This window comes from Sceloporus occidentalis, unplaced genomic scaffold, assembly GCF_023333645.1.
Source record: "Sceloporus occidentalis isolate IW3139 unplaced genomic scaffold, rSceOcc1.0.p SCAF_52, whole genome shotgun sequence".
Classification (NCBI taxonomy): Eukaryota; Metazoa; Chordata; class Lepidosauria; order Squamata; family Phrynosomatidae; genus Sceloporus; species Sceloporus occidentalis.
The window spans coordinates 749,119-774,622 of NW_028317032.1; the positions used below are offsets into that span (position 1 = coordinate 749,119).

The 25,504-nt window shown below is 40.0% G+C and overlaps 1 protein-coding gene across 1 annotated transcript in view; it reads right to left on the bottom strand.

The window, feature by feature from the left end:
- LOC149288317 (kelch-like protein 29) overlaps positions 1-4,714 on the bottom strand; it is a 234,269-nt gene extending 229,555 nt beyond the window's left edge. The window contains exon 1 of the mRNA XM_089491867.1: positions 4,472-4,714. Within this exon, the coding sequence (XP_089347993.1) occupies positions 4,472-4,714 (243 nt within the window). The remainder of the gene's footprint in view (positions 1-4,471) is intronic.
- Between the last annotated feature and the right edge of the window lie 20,790 nt (positions 4,715-25,504).

Genomic DNA, 25,504 nt, shown 5'->3' on the forward strand with positions numbered 1-25,504 from the left:
CCCCTAAATGCCAGAATGGGATATAGGGGTATAAGGCATTTCTGGAGGCAGAGTGGCATATAGGGGTATAAGGCATTTCTGGAGGCAGAGTGGCACATAGGGGGTCAAAAGGCATACCATGGGGCACAGTGGCATATAGAGGGTTAAAAGGCATATCATGGGCCACAGTGCCATATTGGAGTGGCAAGCCTGGGGGCAGATGTGCGTAACTGGGGGACAGGTTGGAAAATACAAGAAATAAAAACAAAAAAAATATTTTTCTCAATCATAGCTTTTATTAAAAAAAATAGTTTACATGAATTAACATTTACTGGTAAAACTTTTTTCCTTTAGGGTCGTCTTATATTCAGGCTTTTTCTTTTTTTCATAAGTTAATATTCAGATTTTGGGGGGTCGTCTTATAATCAGGGTCATCTTATAATCGAGCAAATACGGTAAATGAAAAACAAGTACATTAAAAAAAAAGGGGAAGCAGCTCGTTAAAAGGCACGCGAGTCCTCACTCTTCTGTAGCTGATTTTTATTGGAGAAACATAAAAAGCGAAGGTGGATACGTTATCTTTGGGCACTGTATAATTTTAACAAAGTACACCTTGTGCGTTATGCTAATGAGCAGAATGTGCGTGAAAAGCCCCCTTGTTACCCCACACACGCTGCGCCCCTTTTATGTACCCAATGCGTTTCAAAGGCGTCCCTTACAACATTTTCTAGGGCGATTGGCACTAAGACCGGCCCCGGGGGTATGGTAAGAAGTGGAGACTCTATAAGACACAAGACTCTATAGGGTCTCGCTCTTCTGAAGGTGTGGTTTCCTGAGGGGTGGGGCTAGTCAGCTGTGTGGGTGGGCAAGTCACATATATATAGAGAGAGAGAGAGAGAGAAATATATATCTATATATATACACATACGCAGCAGTATATATTTGTCTCTGCTCATGCTACATCTAGGAACTGCCGAAAAAAGAGCAAACCTTCCAATAAGCAGAATTTTGGTTCATTATACCGTAAAGAAAAAAAAAGAAAAGAAAGGAAAACAAACTGAAAAGTGCTAAAAGCAATTAGAGTGGAGCTCAGGAAATTAACAGTGTAATTTAAACAGTAATCATAGCCTTTAGATTTTCACCCAAAGTCAACATCGTATCCTAAAACGCAGTCTTACGTATTCCTTAGCCATCGAAGGAAGGGCCAGGGCTGAAACCCTACGCTGGGGCGACGCACACACATTTTTAACCCTCTTCTTATAATTGACAGCACTGATTGAGAAGTTATCTTGGGAAATCTGGCAAGCTGCTGATTTCATGGAGCCCTGATGGTTACCACCTGACGCGCACCATTGCTTATTAAACCAGGCTTCACATGTGCGTCCAAGTATATTTCAGCACATCATCTGCTAATCAGCATACTGTCCGCATTATAATTCCGCCTGTGCCATTTTTTTATTTATTTTTTGTGATTTAATGCGCTTTCATTTCAGATTTTTAATTCAACTATGTCATCTGGTAACAAACGGCACATAACCCCCCTATACCCCTTCTAGTTATGTTCTGAATTGTCAAGACAAGGCAAAAAAAAAAAAGCAGAGTAATTATCTTATATTAACCATATTCGAGAAATATATACGCTATATATTTCGTATAGAATACTGTATGTCATTAGCTACCAGCTTATTGTGTCTAATTAGAGATACAAGAACATTATAATGATTTATTCTATATTCTGGTATAAATAATGGCAAAAACTAGTATCAATATTATAGGTACTTGTACTCACACGCCCCCTCTGTTTATAACTGGTACTACAGGCTCAAAATGAAATTACCATTATAATGGTGTTTACGATTATTATATTAACCTTGGTTTATTAAGTGCTAATATATTCCACAGCGCTGTACAAATAGTATATATCACTACCTTCTTTGCCTGCATTCTCCATCCTCATTATTACTTGTTTTATATATCAACACCATATTCCGTAGCGCTGTACAATGGGACCATCCTCAGCCAGTTTAGTATGGGGACGATGCTCACACCAGCAGTATTTAACCTTTGGACAAGCAGGCAATATTTCTGACCGTCCTCCGTCGTTATTCTTGATCTATTTCTTCAGTTTAGAGTACACTTTGACGTGAAGAACGAACAGAGAGAGAGAGTCTGGAGGTTCAGAGTTCTACTTATGTTAGCGAAATAACTATTTGGCATCTCTTTTGCAGAACGCTGAATGATTGACTGATTGATTGCTGTAAACTGCAACAATTTTGGTATAATGGAGTCTCGTAAAAAGCATCACATGAACTGTTCTATAGTGCTACAAATATTTCGCTGACCCCATATTTTATACGGCGTGAAAAGTGCTGCAAATATTTCGCTGACCCCATATTTTATACGGAGTGAGAAGTTAATCAGGAAACCATTGCAATGAGAGTAAAATATGCCGGTGCCGGTAAATGTTTTATACACATCACACAATGAACCTGCAATGCAATATCCAAATACATTTAATTTACCCCAACCCTAAACCCACCCTTTTTTACAGAACACCCAGAACATACCTTGTCATAATATGTAAAGGCCAAATAAAAAGTGGATGTGAAGCTAAGTACATCTCATGTAATGTACGGGCTCCCTACCGTGAGTAACCCTAACCCTCTGTTAGTATTTTAATAGGCATTCCTCCAAAATAAAGAAAAACAATTAAATTACCTGACACAGAAGAGGCTGCCCTGCTGCAGCAGCAGTTCTCCTCCTCCATGGTCTGACTATTCTTGTCACTGATTGGCTATGTGATGCAGCCAATCAGTGGCAGGAAAGTGCTCCCATTGAAATCAGTGACAACACTTTCCATGCATGCACACTGGTGTCTGTACAGACCATCACCCCCAGCTTTCCCCCACAAACATTTAAAAGGAACGTGCAGCTATCTAAAGGTACATATAATGGCTGGAATGTCCCTTTAATCCAACTTCTTGTCCTGAAATCTCCCCCCCCTCTCATTCTCACCCCACCCTTAAAAAGGCTGCCAAACCCAACAGACAACAATCAGGAATTTAACAATATTGGAGCAATAGCTTGACGGGGAGGATTAATCACACAGATCGTGAGAACAGGATACTACGCTGACGGCTCCCGTGGTGTTTTAATCTGTAAATCCAACTAAATGTTGTGAAAAGAAACATATAACGCACACAGGCACTTGGCTGGGTTTCGTTTGGATTGTTGAAAGAAGTTATGTTTTATAAAGAATCTACTATTTTAATTGATACAAGATTAATGTTCATAAAGACAACATTTCCAGCTCTAAATCAATATATCTTTCTTTTTCTTGTGTGAGAACATCGTATGAAGGGTTTACGCCATCCTGTTCCTCGTCTCAAACCTGGAGATTTATCCCCAGCTGGGTGGTCTTTCTAAGTTTACCAGCTAAATGTATAGGGGCAATCAAAATACACCGTAACAGACGCTTGTATCCATACCTGACAATATACTTTCTTCTCAACGGATCTGATCTGCAATATTAAAGTGGGTTCGTTGGGACCCTATACAGATGAAACATGGATAATCTAAAAAGGATTAAATGCAGAAAAAAGAGTTCCTTAAAAATGGCAGATATAAAATGTTCTCTGCGGTGCAACCCAAAACGAAGGGCTTCTCTATTTCTCAGATCATCGTATAAATGCAAACACCCCAAATACATTACTCCAGCGCTTTGCAGAAACACAGTATGCAAGGCCGCCATCTTGCACACAGTCACTAAAAATACGCTGGGGATGCTGTAGGGTCTCGACAAAACTTTTCCGCGTACCCAGAGATGCAGAAAGCAGCATCTTCCATGCGGCGCAAATTCCAGACTGGAAAAAGAGAACTCAGGAAGCATGTCACGTATCATGAGCAGGAGAGAGCTGGCAGCTTCCTCCGAATTTTGTGGGCATATCTATTCCATGGGATTTACCACAGAAAGGGGACTAATTGTCTGGTATCCAAGGTAGCTTCCATGGAAATACATTTTTTCTTTTTGCTCAGCACTGATAAGGAATTTTATTCATCCACCGGCTAGCCTAAGTATGCCCTACAACCAGGGATTTATACGATCTAGAGATTAAGAAGTACAGAGAACATGGTGGAGGCTGGTTGAGATAAAGCCAAGAATGTTTTCTTGGTTTGTATAACCTGAGCCATGACAAGCACCATATAAATACAAAACCATCTGACACTCATAAACATTTGACTTTGTTACAGTTGTCCCTCAGGTTTTCCCAACCTTTTGGATATTTTGCACAGGAGCCATAATAGGTCTACCTGTACTTGTCTGAGGAGATCGTCTTGGGGGTAACCAACGGAAAGATGCTAAATTGCATTACAATGAACAGGTAACCATTCCTTCTTGCTAGATCCATAATAATAAAATAAACCCCAACTAACCCATAACATTGTCAAACATTTTACACGGCACAGCTTCAAATCAATCCGATGGTCTTACTTTTGAGGCAGACGCTGCTGACGGGTTGTTCTCGATGCTCGTTACCGCATCACTGCCCACGGTTGTAGACATGGTAGTTGGTGTTGGAAGACGTGATGGTACAATTGGTAGAGGGAGCAGTCCCGGCCTGTTGTTGCCGTTAGCCGTACTGCATACGTTGCTGGCGTTCACATGATTGTTGCCCGGGTTCCATTCCCACCCGCCGCAGAAGTCCCTCTCGAAGCGACTATGCTGTCGTGACATCCTCTAGAAGGGATACTGAGAGGCTTTCGTTCTCTCTCGGAATCTTCTCCTACAAAAAGACTTCCTGAAATGTAAAAAAGGAAACATTATAAATAGCCAACCCCGCTAAACAAGCAATGTTACTTATAGGTGAACGCTATTTGATAATTGATATGAAATCTCAGCAGGCCCACTGCGTAGAATGAGAGAAAAAAAAAAAAAAAAAAAGGTTTATTTCCTCCGCCGTATAAACTGGTAGTTATCTGAAATGAAAAGTTCAATCACTAGAAAAAAAAAAGAAAAGAAAAAAAAAAAAAAAGGAAAGTTCAGAACAAAAAACTTGAAACAATTCATGCTGTTTTCATTTAGAAAACAATAAATCCTACAGCAGTTTTTTTGTTCTGTTCTCTCTTATCAAAAATTGTAAACCTCAAGATTAAATTTATTGCTGTGTACGGAGACAAAAGAAACCCAAGATGGAACCTTAGTTAATTTCGGTAAATAAAATCCCTCCAAAAATTATAATCACCAACCTAATAAAATGCTATTCCTTCATGAAATAACATCATCTGTTATCAAACTTAGACGGTCGTTACACATCCAAGCTGATCCTTGGTCAATGTCAACAGAGATTTATTCGGCATTAGCTGTGATTCCGGGCTTGTTTTATTTCATTTATTATTATGTTCTTCATCTAATAAAAGAAGATTGAGTTATGTCTATATTTCATTTGGATTACTAAGTATTTAATGCTTTGTATTCAAACTTGGTCTATCTAAAACAAGACTTTTCTTGTACCGGATCAAGGTCTACAATAAAATAATTCATGAAGATCCAAGAATAAAGCTTGCTCACCGAGGGCCACACTGGCTGAAGAACTGCCCTACGTTCAGGTACTATCAAAAAAATAGGAACTTTGCTCTATAGACAATCCGTCTTATCTATTCTGCCCATGTTTCCATGCGGCCTTGCATATCCAACCTCTGGCCACACGTTGCAGGACCCAATCTGATGCTGGATCAGCTGAGTATGGGGCATTTGCCCAGTGTGCCAGATGGCCAGTCCGGGTGTGCCAGATGGCCAGCCCAGGTGTGCCAGATGGCCAGTCCGGGTCTGCCAGTAGACCAGTAGAGCAACCGAATGACAATAAGTTAATTTTGCTTCCAACCTTGGATGGGACAATGGGATGTAAAATTAATAAAAAAGTAAAACAAAATAGAAGCTTATAATTTATAGAAAAATCTCTCGCTTATGATGAGTGGCAGATTTAAATGCATTCTTCACTACAGACAGCCGCCGCTTGGCCTTTGACTATTGTCATATTTGCCGTCATCATAAAGGCCATAAAAAAAAATCAAAACTCCAAAAATGTTTCTACAAGCAGATATAATGGGGAGATAATGTGATCCATTGTATGAAATTCTAAAAAGTCATGTGGAAACATGCAGGTTCAATGCCCATTATTATCTCTCGCTTAAAGGGTAAGTTATGATGTAATAATACATTTAAAATAGATTTTAAAGATTTTTGTATTTTTCATATTTTTTATCAGGCAAGAATCAGTCTGGCTTCCAAATGACGGGAGAGGAAGACAATAGTTTCCAGTGAACACAAAAGACCCTTTTAAACTACATTTTATATGCAATAAAATGGTTTAGCTGAAAGATATAATGGACTCCAGTTTTAATTTGCATGAAGGAGCCATTTTAACTTAGACACGTGCATTAATATATAGACAATTAATTATAGCTTAACTTGGTGGACCAATACCTGTGGATTTAACAAATGTCTGCACATTTATGAATATATACTTAAAGGTGTACACATGACAATCTAATTCGGACTTATTGCGAGTTTCAGAATGTGTCTTTCTTAATCAAGCATCGTTAGACAGCATCTACCTTTATAGATTAGACAAATGACTGACCCAACTGTAGTCATACTAGTATAACTGAGTATAACTGAGACCTCTCCTGGTTCGGCATGGAGTCTCAGAGCAAAGCACGGCTTCCCCGGGTCTCCGAGTCAGACTCCTCTTTCTCCAAGATAGGAGAGTGCAATTTAGCTATGCCCACTCCCTGCCCACCTCTCCTCCCAACCCATATAATGATAATACACTTTTTGTGTGCTGGTCCTGCCTTCTCTGCCGTCATAAAAGGGAGAGCTCTGGATCACCTACTCTTGGAAGTTCCCAGGTATGTATACTACATCAGACATGCCTATAGCCAGTGAAGTGGAGGAGTCTAGGAGTAACAACAATTCATAAAGTGGTAGCCATCGAACACTCAGAGAGCTGGGCTGCCGAGTGTTGAAAGCCATAAAACTCGCCCACCCTCTGGAAAATTCCTCTGGAAGCAACACAATCACAAGCCCTGTGCGTTGGGAACTTCATGAAATGGGCTTCCATGGCCAAGCAGCTGACCACAAGCAAAAGATCACTATGTGCAATACCAAGCCAGGAATAGGCAAAGTTTCAGTAGAAGGATACCAGTGTCCCTTGTGAAGGTTTATAGAACATCATTAAATTGTCCACCACGGACAGTAAATGTCCATAATGTTGGTGCCACCCCTGGTGTCGGCTGGAGTGGTCTAAGGCCACCGCCACTGGGCTCTGAAGCAGTAGAAACGCGTTCTCTGGAGTGATGAATCCCGCTTCACTATATGGAGGTCTGATGGATGAATCTGGGTTTGGTGGATGCCAGGAGAACGTACCTACCAGAACGCATAGTGCCAACTGTAAAGTTTGATGGAGGAAGGATAATAGTCTGGGGTTCGGGATCCTTAGTTCCATTGAAAGGTAATGGTAATGCTTCTGCACAATTATATATATATATATATATATATATATATATATATATATATGTATATACACCGTATTCTCTATTATGTTATGTCCTCTAATACTTAAAACAAAAGTACTTGTAAACATAATTAAAAAAATGCCTATCCATCAATTTAATTTACTTAAGGTACCAATACAGGAAATATGATAAAGAATGTATCAAACATGACAGCAGATAATCACGGGATGTGTAGTTCTGTTCAACAACATAATTTTACTATATTATCGGGTATGTACCATAGTTCAGAACCCAAGGAGCATTAATAAATACTAAAGATTTAAGTTGCTCTGTTGCTGAGAGGGTTAAATCATTCTCGTTATGGCTGCCCTCGGAACCATGAAGACAATGACAGACTGTATTTGATACAAACGTTCTGACTGTGGTTATGAGAGTAATAAAAATACAATTTTACTTAAAGTGCCTACAGACCCATAACTATTTATGTGGAAAATACTGCAAATTCATAAAGGAGAGGTTTTTCATGGCTCCCTGTACTGGTGCGAACAGGTTGTATAATGAAATTGGAACACTATTCAACTTCAAATGCAAAGGCATTTTAATGATAAATTATTTCCCTTTGGAAACAAATCCAATATCTGTATTGAAATATAAATATAGGCATGGGGATTTTTTGACACTTTTTTATTTTTATTTTCACTAGTTAAATGTTTTACGCTGTTGAATTACAAGGAATTGGAAATGAAAAGGTTAATAAATAAAACTAGCCATTTAGCCCACCAAGTTTGCCCATATTTCTACCTGTTGTAGAACCTCAAACCTTATTCGATCCTTGGGATTGTCTTATTTTCAGGAAGGTGTCAAGCCTATCTCATCACTATATTGACCTTACGCTTCTGCTGAAAGGCTTTTTCACTTAACCACTACCTTCTCTCTGAAGAAATACATTACACCCACCAAGGCTTGCTCTGTTAAATCAGGTTTTTTATCTATTTAAGGCCTCAACATATTTGTGCCCCAGTCTGGAGTATGATTAACAATATTGGCCACAGAAGAACAAAATGGGAATTTATAATAGAGTTCACCGGAAATTCCCAGTATTAGCTCCTCGGTTTCATTGTGTGCTATGGAGGGCCAACCCTGGAACTTTTCCTTAAAGAAAGCCTGAGCTGGTCTCCATAGTTCACTAAATGAGGTGATGAGCAATAAATCTTAGTAATTGAACTATGCGTCAGGCAATACCAGCCTAGTTCTTCTTGCAGGAGAAGCTCTTCGGGGGTTGGCCTTAATAGAGAGGTTAAGTCTGACCTAGTGAAGTGTTGGAACCTGTTCTCCTCTCACTCACACACTTACACAGACTTGTCTTGTGACCTACTACTGTGGGGTCCCCATGACTCTGTTGCACACCTGCCTCCCATAGTAGACTGGCCCAAATCAGACCAGCCCTGTTTGAAGAATATTGCCTAACCCAGGAGGCATTTGCCCCCCCCCCAAGGCTAACCTGAACCCGGTTTGGGGGGTAACATATTTCAGAACTACTTCACAGAACTTTTTGTTGGCCTCAATTGGCCCCTAAGTGCCATTATTTTGTGTAGACTTTTTAGCCACTTCGGACCAAACACATCCACGCGCAGAGGATCACGCACCACCAACTTCCCATAATGTTCCTTGCCGTCACAGTAGGGCTTAAAGCCCACTGTTTCCATGACGATATAAAATGTCATGTGGGGGTTACGTTAATTTTATATTTATATATTTCCTTTTTTTTTAAAGCAATGTTTTGGATTACATAACATGTTATATAGTCTATATTGTGAACAATTTGTGTAGACATCCACCCCTCCTTTAGTTGTGTTTCCTCTGCACCAGATGTATTTAAATAAAGTTACGGAGATTTAAGAGAATGTTAAATAAAGCCAATTAGGAAGGTTAGGTGCATGTTGGGAAATATGTTCTAATCACAAAAGACTATTAATGTATTGCAAATTTTTTTATTTTCTTTAAATTATTTTAATTCATATATATATATATATATATGAAACAGAAGGGAATAAGTAAGAACAAGATAAGATATTTCCACACTGTTTCTCTTTCTAATCTAAGAAAATATAACTACGCTATAAATACTGCATGTAAATATGCCATAGCAAACATATATCTACCAGATTTATCATACCGGAGTTCCCGAGTAGGAAGCGCTAAAATATCCTGATTTAATAATCTTTCTTTACATTTTACAATATTTATTTACTTCTCTGTTATAACTGTGTTTTTAGGGGGGGGAATCTACCAGCGGATACTCTATATATATATTTGGTTTCATTATTTTACAACAGGTAATGTTCCGGATTGTTATTAGCTCTTTTATCTCCGTTATTAATTATTCCATAAATTTTAACGTTTTTAAAACTGTCAGAAAGGGGGAAAACGTGATTGTAAAACCTGTACTTTGAATTCAATAAAAAGGTAAATGAGGTGGCATTGGGGGTAGAATATAGCTAAAAATGAAGATTTATGAGATTTTGGGGGGGGGCAAAAAAATGGTCAAGGAAATGAAAAACAAAGAAAAAAATGCAGTATATGGGGAAAAAACACGTCTTACAGAGGACCTTTAGCTTGTGTGAGAAGGAGAAGGAGTTGAGCCAAAATCAGGGGGTCTAACCAGGTTACTCTCTTCCTGAGAGTAAAGATGTGCCCCCCACCCCCGCCCATCAATCAGCCCCCAGATCATACCGGCCAAACCAAGAGTGTTGCCTGGTATGTTGATATCTGATCTCCCCAATTGGCATATTGACTAAACGGCTCCTCTGGGACCTAATAGCCCAATACAGAGTTATTCCCCCTGACAAAATCTCATAATAACGTTATAATAATATTATAGTTATTTATCAAGTATAAACATTTATAGAAAATTAAAACTGATCCAAAACAGCATTATTGGATTATATGTGGTTAAAACAGCCAGTATAACCAGTGTACAAAAAACCCACATTTCTATAAGTAATGTTCGCTCTTAGGAACATACGGTAAAAATCAATTTGTTGTGTTCTTTCACCCGTATAATCACTCAGTATACTTTTGCCTTTCACTTAAATCTTGAAATGGCATAATATTTAATATTGGAGGAAACCGGCTATAAAGTTCTCCCCGAATCATCTGCAGAAGGTTCGTTCGCGGGTCTTAAATTTGAGATTTTGTTCCATGCCGTCCCTGTGGCCTGAAGCCATAGACCGATTTGCAGTTTAATGTTATTTTATGTTAAGTGTACATTTTTCCTTCCCAAGCCCTACATTTTATCATTCAATGTATTCATTAAAAATATTCAAAATGTTTATAGATTTTGTGTGACTAATATGTTTTACAAATCCACCTCGTGTCCGTATCAGAGAGTAGCCATGCTAACTACTACTGTAACGACCTTTCGTAGAACCTGAAGGATTATTCATCATTTTTTAGTTTCTTTTTCATTTTGGAGAAAGACGAACAGATTAGTCACCTTAGGCGGATGCAAGAAGGTGGGAATAAAAAGTTCAGGGGAGCGACTGGTAATGCAAGTTTGAACCATTTTGCCTACCATGCCAAGTAATACTTCTACGATAGCTGGATTAACCAATGTGGCCACCATGCCTGACTCATGGGAAGAGTAGGAACCAGATTGGATAAAATGCCTCCTTCCATCTGATTGTTTGCGCATGTTTTTATGGAAGCTTGTGAGGACGTCCAATATTGGAACTTGGGTCATAACGGGAAGTCCTGTGCCGGATGAACTTAGTGGAGCCTTCAAGGGAGCCAAACTCATATATCCAATTATTAAAACTGATGTAGCATTTGAGAATGTAGGGTAAAGTTAGAACACATTACCCTGTGCCCATTATAACCCAAATACACTAACGAGGCGATTAATCAGTACCGGGCTGTACAGAGCTGGCTTTAAAAAGGATTACTATAGGGAAAAGGAAAGACTAAGAGCGAAAATATATTGATCTTGGTATTATGGCTGTTCACTCACATTCTTTATCTTCTAAGCTTCATCCTTTAAGCATTACACAAAGTTTAACTCGGTTGCATAAGTAAGACAACCCAAGTTATAGGACTCCTTCAACAAATATCTCCCTCTTTTAATTTCTATTTATACCATATTAAGATCTTATTCCAGGGAAACTGCCTTGCTAAAACGAATAGCGTGGTGAAAGAGTCGAGTGTTAAGCTTGTCCCAGAAAATGGATGGGAAGAAGGTATAGAAATGCTTAAGATCAACGTAAAGGAAGAGATGATGATGTTGCAGTTAATACGCCCCTTGATCCCGAGAGACATCTATTTAGAATGAGCCGTGTTTACGTTCTTTAAGTTGCTTGTATATTTAGGCTACTCAGAACCATAAACTTAAGTGAGACAAGAACCACTCAGCCGGTCTAATCTTCGCACGCATCTATAACCAAGGTCAAAGGGATGTGACCAAAAACTTTTCTCCTGGGATCCAAAGGTCCGAGATATCTCTCCAAAGATCTGCCACACACCGCCTTATGTGCTCCTAGTTTTCCTAACACATTTAGACACATGTCTCAGCTTCCGTAAGTAAGCTCGCAAACCGCATTATCTCCAAAAACAATGACATTTTAAACAAACTAGAGACAAGCTATCAACACATTGGGATTTGTGAGCGGATTATTCCATATAACGACATACGCAATTGTGACTTCCAGGCAGAGTAAAATGAACGTAACACAAAGAAACACGACATTCTTTATCACACTATTTAAATTGACAGTCCATTATCGCATGCACTTTGAAAAAACAAAAACACTTCCTTTAGAGGAAGCTGCAGCTCTAGAGCCTCAATGCAAAGATCCCTTTGTGGCCCTGTTTTGGCCCCACTGATTGGCTGATGGAAGTAATAATAAAGGAATAAACTATAGAAAATAATTCTTTGGTCTGACGTTACACTCCAGCTCCGTGCTAACTGTAAACGGGAAAGGAGGATTGCGGTAATTTTTTATATTCTATCAGAAAATATATAATTTTCAGGCATTTTTTTCCTGAACCAATGATTCCCTGTTCTAAAAGGCTCCCTAATGATTTTTCATCCAAAATATAGTTCATGTTATTTTTAACAGCTACAGGAGGAAGATTTCAAAAATGCCTAAAAGAAAGAACCGTCAATGTCTTATATTGTTGGGAGTCTATAACAGAATGCATCCCCGGGACTTATTGTGACTGCCTGCAGCGAGAGCTGAAATGATTATCTTATGCGAGTATAAAGCCAGAATCCATCTCTTTTCAAGGTGCGTCTCTTATCAGAAGGGGTAAAAGAAAAAATCAATTGCAGAGCTGGTCCAGTCGCGCAAGCTGAACGCTGATACAGAGACGGACAAGGACTACATTAGCTGGTAATTACTGGATTGTAAATAAATATAAGGTTTATATCGTAATTAATCATCCTCCTGCAGGCTCATTACAAAAGCCAAATCCCTACTAGACGTAATCTATTTTATGTGCCCCGATTTGTGTAACGCGAGGCATATTGAAGTGAATGCGAGATAAAAGGTGATCCTGCCACTTTAAGGCCAGCAGCCATCAGCTGGATATGCGCAGACTGTGTAATGTATCCAAGTGGAGGCCTCGATCTGCCGCTGGAGTGGTCGGTAGGGTAAGTATGTGGTGCTGTTGGGCACCAGCCCATGAGGCATTTGCCCCGTGTGATAGATAACTAGTCCAAGTCTCCTAATGACTTAAAAGGGACAGTGAAGCTTCATAACAACCTCTATGGGGGTGATTTGAAAACTTGACTTATTGCCATAGCAACCAATAGAACACTCCTGATGATCAGACAATGCCCTTAGTTTCTATGGTGATAAAACCACATTTCAATCTTTGAACCAAAATCATATTTACGCATAACTCCCTATACTCTTTTTTTAGCTGGATTTTGCCAGTCCGGGAAGGCAGTGGGGTGCTGCTTCCTGTATGCAGCCCTACCGCTATCACCATGACAACCCCTGTACACAAACCAGGGGGTGAGACACAACGTAACACTCGTCACCCTCAATAATAATGAAGGATAAGACACAAAATGATAACATCCATTCAGCATTAGAGTATGAGCAAAAACACTGCCCCAGGGCAGGTTCCGCTATACAGGGGGAGGCCATGATAGAGCGCCAAGAGCCGCATCGCCATGGCTAGCCATGTAAACGCAACGCAAGGTGCGGACCGCACCGCCCAGTATTAATAGTGCCCAATCAGATCTCCAATTCCTGGTGACATAATCAAGAACATGTACAGGTAGCTATTAAAAAGACTAAAAGGACCAAGAAATACACAATACAGGATAAATCCATAAAAAATAAAGGGTAAGAGAAGGAGCTGAGGATGCGAGCATAAGACTTGGATCTAAACAGAGACGCCAGAGACCTGAATGGATACAGCATACACCGGGTGCCTGGCTGGGACATGACTGCCCTCATATTGTATATTAACACGCATCCCTGGGATGGACACTAAACATATACCGTATTTGCCCGAATATAGGCCGCACTTTTTCCCCCCGCTTTAAGTCTTTAAAGTGGGGGTGCGGCCTATATTCGGGGTCTAGCGCCCGGCGCCCGGGACATGCAGTTCCGGGCATCGGGCAGGTAGCAGGGTTAGGATACAGATCCCCCGCAGCGGTGCAGGGGACCCGTATCCTACTCTCTGATACGCTCAGACAGCCTCCCCTGCCGGCACTTTCCACGGGGGGAGTGCCGGAATGGGAGATTGTCTAAGCGCATTGCGCAGACGTTCACCGGCAGCGGCGATGAGCGTGAACGACCTCCACTGCCGGCACGTCTGCACGATGTGCTTTAACAATCTCCTTTGCCGGGAATTCCCACGAGGGGAGTCCCGGTGAACGTCCGCACGATGCCTTTTACCTCTGCCCCCAAGACTTACCAGAGCAGACTCCCGGGTGTCTTGCGGGGCCGGCGGGGGACATCTACGCAATACGCATATACAACTTCCGGTGCCGGCACTTCCGCTGAGTGCCGGCATATCTCGAGGGGGGGAGGACAGAGTGGCAGCATATGTCGAGGGGGGAGGACAGAGTGGCCGCATATCTCGGGGGGGGCAGAGTGGCAGCATATCTATTACAAAACTTTTTCTTTAAAAAGCACCAAACTTTTAAGGTGCGGCCTATATTTGAGTGCGGCCTATATCCGAGCCAATACGGTAGATAGAAAGCAAAACATCCACGTTTTGGAACGATCACTAGATATAAACATATATACATGCATACTGTATTATACTGTATGTATATATATATATATATATATATATATATGTAAAGTGCTATAGTTGGTGTTAATCACACGTAGCCTGTGCAGCAATTTTCATCTGTAACATTTGTGTGCCCTTAATATTTAGCATTTTTGTCAAGCTTAGCCACTTAAACCGGCATTCACATGAATAGTAGATAAAGAATGTGAAGCTTTCGCACTCATTTATAGAGAAGAAGCTCATGTATCTAGAATGTGGTTAATTACAGCGATTTTTTTTTTCCGTATCAGTGAGCAAACATTAATTTTGAACAAAATGTTTCTTGTTTGGCATGAGAATATGGTACTTATTGCCCTCTGTTTCTACATTCTCTGCCAAAAAAAACCCTACTACTTATAATTAAAACTGTTTGAATCAAGTGATTCACAAAGCCTACCACCAATTGGTTCCCAGATACTTTTATTATTATATGAGTACATTTATATATAGGTAATATGCATTGTTGTTAATCTGGAGCAATTTGAGAAGATGACCAGGACGGGGTGTATAGGAAGGAACCAAGATCTCTGATATCTGGAATAACAAAAATGAAAAGGCTTTGTAGGCAAAAAATGAACTCGCATCCACATTTTGTGGTTAAAAAGGTTAGAATGTAGACAGGGAGACATGTAGAGCGGGAGAAACCTCTAAAGAGGGGAATAGGGTTAGAGTCTTCCTTTGTTAATTGTACCTGCACCTTTACAAACAATGATTAGTAGTCACATTAATGAGTAGTCACATGACTAGTAGTCACATGACTAGTCTACCTTAACCAACTTTAGCACGACCTTCAAAGCTCCTTTATATGACTGCTGCTTACAAGGGAGATCTTTGATCTACCCAACCGACCCATTGAGCTGTGGCCCACCAGAGTGGGTAACCGTGTTAAGCTTGAAAAAAGCCACATGCCCATCAAGGTTAACCCTACTGCTAAAAACCCTCATTGAAGAGATTTCCAATTATGCCCCCAAAACATCCCTTCTTGGCTGAGAAATAGCAATCTGATTTTTTTATTTTTGTTGCCTGTTATATACCTGAATTTTCTTTGCTAAAAAAAATCTGCCCCTGGTAAATCGGGACTGGAGCTGCAGCTACACTACAGTCATCGGACAAAGAACACATCAAATGATCCCACTTTCCATTTAAGAGAATAAAGGTATATCTTTAGACCGACTACTTTCTCAGAACAGTATAATCCATTCATCATTCTATATCCATAATAAAACGATTACATTATCTATTAATAATAGTTCTATAAAAAGTTACGTGATGATGGGGGGGGAAGGTAGACTCACTTTTTAAATATCCGTGTTACAAAAAAAGGAAATTTTAAATTTAAATTCTTTCAAGTGCGTTCATGCAGTGATGTTAGAAGGATTAATCTGTGCCGTTATTTCTGCTAAGGACATTTGGAATTACTTTGAATTTAAAGTATTTTCAGACACCTTTTATGCACAGCATGGGCGTTCTACGCCGCTAAATCCCTTGACATTTTACGGTAGAAAGAAGTCGAGATAATGGCAGACATGTAATGCTGATGCTACAAAGACTCAGATCCTACTTTGAGACAAAAGAAATAAAAAAGAACCCACTCAATGATCCCCTTCACATAATGCGGGAGACATTTCCTATAGCGTGTTCCTTTGTATGTTCCATTCGCATGTATTTAACAGAATGTGGAATGCGCTATGACAGTAGAAAGAAATAAAAGTTAATTAATGATTCCTGTTAGGATTCGGAAGTTATTTTGGTGTCTCTGTTCCCAGGAATTACTGATGTAGCCTTAGAAATAAAATCATTCTTTGACAAAAATTGTCCTTTTAAGAAAAAGGACAATTACTGAATGGGTCGATGTGTGCTTTGATTAACGCCATGTGTCGAAACGTCCTTTGATCCATCAAAATATAAACAGCCCATTACAAAATGTACGGGAAGACCCGCCATGTGCGTTAAAGAGCAGGGACGGAATAATAGAGGGATGTCGCCGTGTCAAGGCACCAGGGCCTGCACCCCTCAAGGGGTCTAGTGAGGGTGATTATTGATTATAGCATTTCCATCACATCCACGCTTCTGTCACAGCAGATGCGTCTTCACCGATTGTGGACACCCTGAACCACCAGGTAATGCTGCCCTCTCCTGACAAAAACGTAGGCAATTTGGGTAGTTCTGTAGGGTATGGAAAGATAACACAAAAAAATGGGGGGGTCCCTATATGCTTTCTTGCACCAGGATCCTTCGCTTACTAGTTCAGCCATTGTTAAAGAAACCGTATCAGAAACATATATAAACAATTGATGTGTCAGGCACGTGATAGAAGAACATCCCGTTAATGACAATGTACATGCTTCGTCACGCAATGCCTCGATAATAAGGGAGCTCTGCTGGTGCTTCCTAAGGCATTCAATAACACCAAAAAAATATTTCAGGGCAGCATGCCTTCTCCTGGCAATAGCAATCAGTTGTTGGTCTCGTCTTAGATTCAGGAGCCATATGTCTATCCCATCAATGTTTAAATTCCCTTACTGTGTAAACCTCTACTACTCCTGCTGGGAGGATGTTCCACTTAACTACCACCCTCTCAGTAAAGTAAAATGTCCTTACATCTAAGACATCTATGTTATACTCTCCAATCGAAAAAAAGAAATCTCCCATGCTTATCATGGGTATTTTTGTTTTCTAAAAGACACTTTTTATTGAAGTGCTATGTATTCTTTAATCCACAACAAAGCAGAAGGACATTTATCTCTTAAAGTCATATTTGCCTGATGGCCAGTGTATCTAAAGATCACTAGGTAAAAAAAAAAAAAAAAAATTAATTAAAGTCTTCTGTAAAGTGTATGGGGGTCACAGCGAGCAAGCTGTGCCATCCACCCAGACTAAACCAAAATCAATAAAAAGATAGAAATTCAATAGTAACATAGTAACATAGTTCATAAGGTTGAAAAAAGACCAAAGTCCATCAAGTTCAACCTATATACATATTGTGTCCCTACTGTGTTGATCCAGAGGAAGGCAAAAAACCCTTATGGAGCAGATGCCAATTGCCCCATACCAGGGGGAAAATTCCTTCCCGACTCCAAATATGGCAATCAGAATAAATCCCTGGATCAACGTTCTGTCCCTATTAATCTAATATCCATAACTTGTAATATTATTGCTTTCAAGAAACACGTCCAGGCTCCTTTTGAACTCTTTTATTGAGTTTACCATCACCACTTCCTCTGGCAGAGAGTTCCATAATCTCACCGCTCTTACTGTAAAGAACCCCCGTCTGTGCTGGTGTAGAAACCTTCTTTCCTCCAGCCGTAGAGGATGTCCCCTTGTTATAGATACAGTCCTGGGTATAAATAGGTCCTGGGAGTGATCTCTGTACTGTCCCCTTATATATTTATACATAGTTATTAAGTCCCCCCTAAGCCGTCTTTTTTCCAAACTAAATAACCCCAATTCTGATAATCTTTCTGGGTACTGTAGTCCTCCCATTCCCCTTATTACTCTGGTTGCCCGTCTTTGAACCCTCTCCAGCTCCACTATATCTTTCTTGTACACTGGTGCCCAGTACTGTACACAGTATTCCATGTGTGGTCTGACTAGTGACTTGTACAGGGGTAGAATTATTTCCTTGTCGTGGACATCTATGCCCCTTTTGATGAACCCCATGATTTTATTTGCCTTAGCAGCAGCTGCCTGACACTGGTCACTACAGGTAAATTTACTGTTAACTAAAACTCCTAAGTCCTTTTCCATGTCAGTCGTCCCCAGTGTTTTCCCATTTAATACATATTCCCAGCCTGGATTTTTCTTCCCCATGTGCATAACCTTACATTTATCTGTGTTGAACCTCATCTGCCACATCCCAGCCCAAGCCTCCAACCTATGCAGATCCATTTGTAATCGTGCGCTGTCCTCTATTGTGTTAACCACGTTACAGAGCTTAGTATCGTCTGCAAAGATTGATACTTTACTATGCAATCCCTCTACAAGGTCATTAATAAATATATTAAAAAGAATAGGACCCAAAACTGACCCCTGTGGTACCCCACTAGCAACAGTCACCCACTCAGAGTATGTACCATTAATAACCACCCTCTGTTTCCTATCACTGAGCCAGTTACTTACCCACATACACACATTCTCCCCCAGCCCAAGCATTCTCATTTTATGTACGAGCCTTTTATGTGGCACCGTATCAAATGCTTTGGAAAAATCAAGATATACGACATCCAGCGATTCACCCCGATCCAGTCTTGAGCTCACCTCCTCATAAAAGCTGATCAGGTTAGTTTGACAGGACCGATCCCTTGTAAACCCATGCTGATATGGAGTCATACACTTATTTTCATTGAGATACTCCAAAATAGCATCTCTTAGGAAACCCTCAAACAGTTTACACACAACAGAAGTTAAACTAACAGGCCTATAATTCCCCGGGTCACTTTTTGTCCCCTTTTTGAATATTGGCACAACATTTGCTATGCGCCAGTCCTGGGGAACAGACCCTGTCACTATAGAGTCCTTGAATATTAGAAATAGGGGTCTGTCTATTACATTACTTAACTCCCTTAGAACGCGGGGGTGAATGCCATCTGGACCTGGTGATTTGTCTATTTTGATTTTTTTTAGGCGGCACTGCACTTCTTCCTGGGTTAGACAGGCGACATGTACTGGGGCAGTTATCTCATCCTGCTGTATATTACCTGGCATTTCATTTTCCTCTGTGAATACAGCAGAGAAGAATATATTTAATAGATTAGCTTTTTCCTGATCCCCGTCTATAACTTCTCCCTCATTACTTTTTAAGGGGCCAACGCTTTCATTGTTAACCTTTTTACTATTTATATAGTTAAAGAACATTTGGGGGTTTGTTTTACTCTCTTTGGCAATGAGTCTTTCTGTCTCCAATTTTGCTGCTTTTATCTGATTTTTACATATTTTATTTTTTCCCCGATAGCTTTTTAGTGCTTCCTCACTGCCTTCCTGTTTTAGTCGCTTAAATGCCTTTTTTTTGCCATTTATTGCCCCCTTTACATTTTTATTTATCCACATTGGTTTTCTCTTGTTCCTGACTCTTTTATTCCCATACGGTATGTACCTTTCACAGTGAGAATTTAAGATATTCTTAAAAATCTCCCATTGAGCGTCTGTACTCTTGTTTTTGAGGACATTTTCCCAATTTACAGTGTTAAGGGCTTCTCTTAGTTGATCAAACTTTGCCCTCCTAAAGTGCATAGTTCTTGTGGCTCCTCTAAGATTTCCCTTATTGAAGGACAAGTTATAATGCATCATATTGTGATCACTATTTCCTAGATGTCCCCTGAATAGCAGAGTTAGTTTCAGACATAGGGTATAAGATACCCCTAACTAGAGGATATATGGGGATCGGTATTAATGCTTACCGTCCATGCTGGAAATACAGTTTGCTATGAAATTACAAAAATATATCTTCTAAAACAGGGGTGTCCAAGTTTTTTCTGCAGTGGGCCACTTCATCAGAATTGTATCCATGCGAGGGCCGCACTCATTTTTCACTGCGTGAAAATATGGCCTTTAATAAGATATGCAGATTAAAATATAGTAAATGACACAAAACCTTTACTTTTCCTCTCACTGATTTCTGGGCCTAGAAAGTTTTGTGACTACAAATTCAGGATTCTGGATAAGTAAAAATGAAATAGTTCTATTTATTTTAGGGATACACCGAAATGAAAATTCTGGACCAAAACCGAAAATTCAGAGTTCACTTAGCCAAAACTGAAAATGACCCCCCCCACGTACTTTTAATAAAAGTAAGTTACACACCAAAATTGTACAAAAAAAATTATATATTATGATTGTTAACAGCAATCTCAGGCATACCCAGATTCCAGCATGTACTGGTTGGCTGGGCATTGTACCAGTAATTTTTGTCCAATTTTAGTGTGTAACCACACTTTTATTAAAAGTAACACACCACAATTGGAAAAAAAAATCTACAATATGACTTGGCATGATAGGAGTGTGATTGCTAACAGCAAACACACTCTTTTCATACACAGGCAACCAGTAAATGCTAGAACCTAGGCATGATGGGACTGTGATTGCTGTTAGCTGATTGCTGTTAGCTGTTAGCAATCACACTCCTATCATGTCAAGTCAGCCAGTACATGCTGGTACAGGGTGGCTGTAAGTGCAGACCCCATACTGCTGGCAGCATCAATACACAAGGGAAGCAGCTAGCCAGGTTTCAGAATGTACTGGCTGACTTGGCATGATAGGAGTGTGATTGCTAACAGCAAACACACTCTTTTTATACCCAAGCAACCAGTAAATGCTGGAACCTAGGCATGATGGGACTGTGATTGCTGTTAGCAGATTGCTGTTAGCAATCACACTCCTATCATGCCAAGTCAGCCAGTACATGCTGGTACAGGGTGGCTGTAAGTGCAGACCCCATACTGCTGGCAGCATCAATACACAATACACAGGTTTCAGCATGTACTGGCTGACTTAGCATGATAGGAGTGTGACAACTAACAGCAATCATAGTCCCATCATGCCTAGGTTCCAGCACTTACACATCCATGCTATCACACACACACACTCATTCATTCATATACTCATTCACACATTCATTCCCTCACAGGCATACTCATTCAAACAACCTCCCCCGCTCCCTTACCTACTACAGCTCTCGATGCCACTCACAGACTTCAGCAGGGGGCGCGGCCTCCCTCGTTCTCCCCACAGAGGAGGCAGGACTGGAGCAGAGAATAGACCCTCCCACAAGTAAGAGGCAGGGCTTGTGATCCTGGCTGCCGATCTCACACAGGCCGCACCTCGACGTCACGCGGGCCGCATTTGGCCCGCGGGCCGCATTTGTACGCCCCTGTTCTAAAACGTTGTTTTAGATTGTTTAAAAAAAAAAAAAAAAAAAAAAGAAACAACAATTGAAATATATAAGAACAATAAAAGAGCGTCCAATTTAAATGCCTTGTTTCCCACTCTGGCAATGAAGAGGTTAAGTTAAGCTCAATGAGGACTAAAAAGAGTTCCGTATCACTATTTTATTAGCAAAGGGAATGCGTGAAGCATGGCTTAATGGAATATGGAGTGTTAGATCAAAATTTTCAGGATCCATTTTTTCCCCCCTTCTGAGTAAAGTCGTATTTGACGGTAAATACAGCAGCGGCCGGGAAGGATTACTGTTAAAAAAAAAATCAGTCGGTTAAGTCCATTTTCATGTCGGCAGATTAAACGCACATTGTATTCGGAAAGCAACGTCGCTCAAATTCTGTATTCCTGCCAAATCCTTAAAGATTTTCAAATACGTAGCCAGGTTTACCAAGGGTTAAAAAAAAATAAAATCTTTTCTTTGTTCCTCTCATTCATTTAGTCCTAATTTGATGGACCAGAAATAAACAGCTGTAAGTGTAAGGGGCTTGAAGCCACCATCATTATTTTAACAGCTATTTTGAGTTTTTAGGTTTTGGGCTTTTATTTTACGAGCTGCTTATAAACACATAAAAGGTAATTTTAACAATTCATTCCCATTGCTCTTCATTGGATTCATAGGACAAGCAGCCATCATCTGATGTGATATAGATGGTAGGAAGACTTCTTCTGAGGGTCCGTCAGTCTTCTCCAGAATTATGTTATTGTATTATTCTCTCGATTGCACTGGTAATTCTAATGTCTCTCAGCTGATCCGTAGACCTTCTTTGCCAAAATATTGGTCTGATTGAAGATGTTGGGTGGTTCCACTCAAACTCAAACACGATTGTTATTAATAGAGCGACAAGTTGCTCCATGTTGTGGACAAACACAAGGGTATTAATTGCCAAGACTGACTCATTTTCTGATGCGTGTCTGTTGTAGCGAGTCACTGTGTTGGGATTTTGGAAAACCAAAACATATGTTGTAATGGAATATTTTTGTAGGAATTGGTACAAGGAATTTTATCAAATCACAGAGTTTCTGAGATTCTGTTTTCATTTTTTTTTTGAGGCAACAGAAGCGAAACAGATAAAACCTCTTTGCTTCAATGTCTCAGAAGAGCAGATGGTTCCTGGAAAGTTCTCATTAGGATGGTAGCTGAAAAAGGACACATTGGTTGGCTTGGGTCGTGAAGGCCAGCTTGCCCAGTCCCCTCTCCAAAAGGTGTCCAAAGGCAGGTAAATCATGCAAATACACGAACAAAGAATGTTGGGGAAGAAAGAGCGACCATACAGAAGCTCCTGATGTAGGCAGAATTGGAGGTTGAAAGTATTGGAGATGAAGACACTGAGGTCCTTAACCATGATGGCACATCTTTGATAAAACACAGTTCTTCTCTACTGGGGAGAGGCCAGACCCATACCACTTCTTATTATATTAAGTTCTTATCACTTTTCACTCTTTTTATACCCTACTTTTATGCTACCATTTTTATTACGAACAAAATAATTCAGTTTGACCTGTTAGTTTGCAGTTCCCAACACAGCATCAAAACTTCATCCACTGGACTCGACCGGCGATGACAGGGCGGCCCTGGCGCTTTAAGGCCAGCGGCCACAACTGATGATGTAAGTGTGGCCAATGGCTGGATATACGCTGGCTGCACCCTGCTGGAGTGGCCAAACAGGTGAGTCTGTGTGCGGTCAACTATCGGCCCAACGGGCATTTGCCAGGTGTCACCGAGTGCCAGTCCGGGCCTGCTTATCCACACATACAGAGGTTATTCCAGTCTTTTGGTCTCTAATACAAAAGTTATTTAAGGAAACTGGACTGTTTTAATTAACCTAAACCATCTGTTGAGAACTCGTTGTCAGTTCTGATACTTCTTCGTTGATTGACATTTATAAGATGGAAAGAGTTCATTACAGAAAGATAAATGCCGATGTTCAAATGTTTGGTCTGATCGAATCTTTTGGTCAGATTAATACGTTTGACATTATTTAAGATGTATTACTGAACAGTGCTCTAGAAATTAACTCTGGTTTTCCAATATTTGACAATTTTCAGGATCAATGTCGCGTCCGCGAAGCTGCATAATGAATTTGAATGATGTGTTTGCTCTGATTATGATCTATGTACTTTTCAGCAGGGTGGACCACGCTCGTTCCTCAAGAGGTCTACGTATTTGTTTGAGATGTATTAACTTCAGCAAATTGCCTTACTGTTAATTAGACCCTGTGTAATTGATTAATTACATGTTGATTTGAGGAAAAAACAAATACATTATGATAGGCTAACTCAAATCTTGCTTATAATAAAATAATAATAATAATTATATACTTAAAGAGTGTAAATAATAACCCTATGTAATGGTGTTTATTGATTAAAATAAGCTTTATATATATTATTTTCCTCTCCTTTAATTTTTTTCCCTCACCCGCTCTGCACCCAATTAATTCTTTCCTAGCGATAGGGTTCAGGAATGAACCCTAAAGCTTCCCATCTAATGCCTCTAGCTAGCCTGATTGATAGTTCAAACTGATAGTTTATTACAAAACAAAGTGGTCCTTGGGCGCCCTTTAGATGATTTCACACTCTGTATGGCACAGGGAGAAGGCTTGTCCCTTTAATAAACGTTAACGTTTCGGAAAAGTATTTATATCGCACTCAGTCAAGATATGTAGCCAAGAGTATTGGAATTTTAGTTCACACCATGTTGAGTAGCGTCTTCACCTTCATGGCTGGTTAAGCTTAGCTGCACATGGTTCCTACAGATCAATACCTCCAATGCAAGACTACTCATGGCCATGTCTGATCCTGCAAGGCCTGTTTTTCATACCCTACTAAAAGATATTCGCTGTTATCATGATGTGTTATGGCCAGACAAGATGGACGGATAGAACATAGAACTTGATCATAGGTAAGAATGGTTCCTATCAGCCATCCAGTTCCGGGCTTCTGAGTTTATCATTTGTGGATTGTTTGGATTATGTTTTTGGTCTGATTAATGACGTCTGCTTCTTAAAAACAGTACTGCACGTTTTTGGAGGTTGGAGGTTTTTTTGAGATAATGACTTTTTTTGGTCATACTTCAGGTGGGAATGCGTTGAAGCTGAACCAAGCGTGACGAATTGAGGAATACCGGTTTGCCCAAAACACGGAGAGACAAGCAGTTAAAATCAAACGTCTGTGGACTACAGTTCCTATCATCCCTGCTTAAAGCTTATCAAAGTAGTAGTCTTTAAAAGCTGAAATGCAAAGGTCTATTGCCTTCCCGTTGTTCAATATGTTGGCCGGGTCAATACTAATATCTAACTACACACTCAAGAGAATTAGCTTTCACTAATGATCTAATTATTGGCCTTCTTCTCGTTTAACTCTGTTAATGTTCCCAAAGGCAATTCAATCTTGTCTCACTTTTATTTTACCCTCCAAACCCTTACTTTAATTCATTGACCCGGTTAAAGGTGCTGTTCCATCCATTCTGCGGAATGTAACACTTTTGTAAGCAAATCCAGTAATAAAAACATTCTACCTAGTCTACTCACCCCACTTCTCATTACCCTATTCCACTTCTGATGGGCGGCTGTTCCATTTATATACCACCCTCTCGGTAAAGCTTTCTTACATTACATCTAATCATAATGTCGTAGGATGAAGTGACAGCATTTAGCCAAGCACCCAATATCAGCCAAAATAATGTATATAATATATAATAATAATAATATGTAGACCCAAAGTCATGTTTGATTTTAATGGGATCATGGGCAAGCTTCCCTTAGTTGGCTTCATTTGCCTCTATAACAAA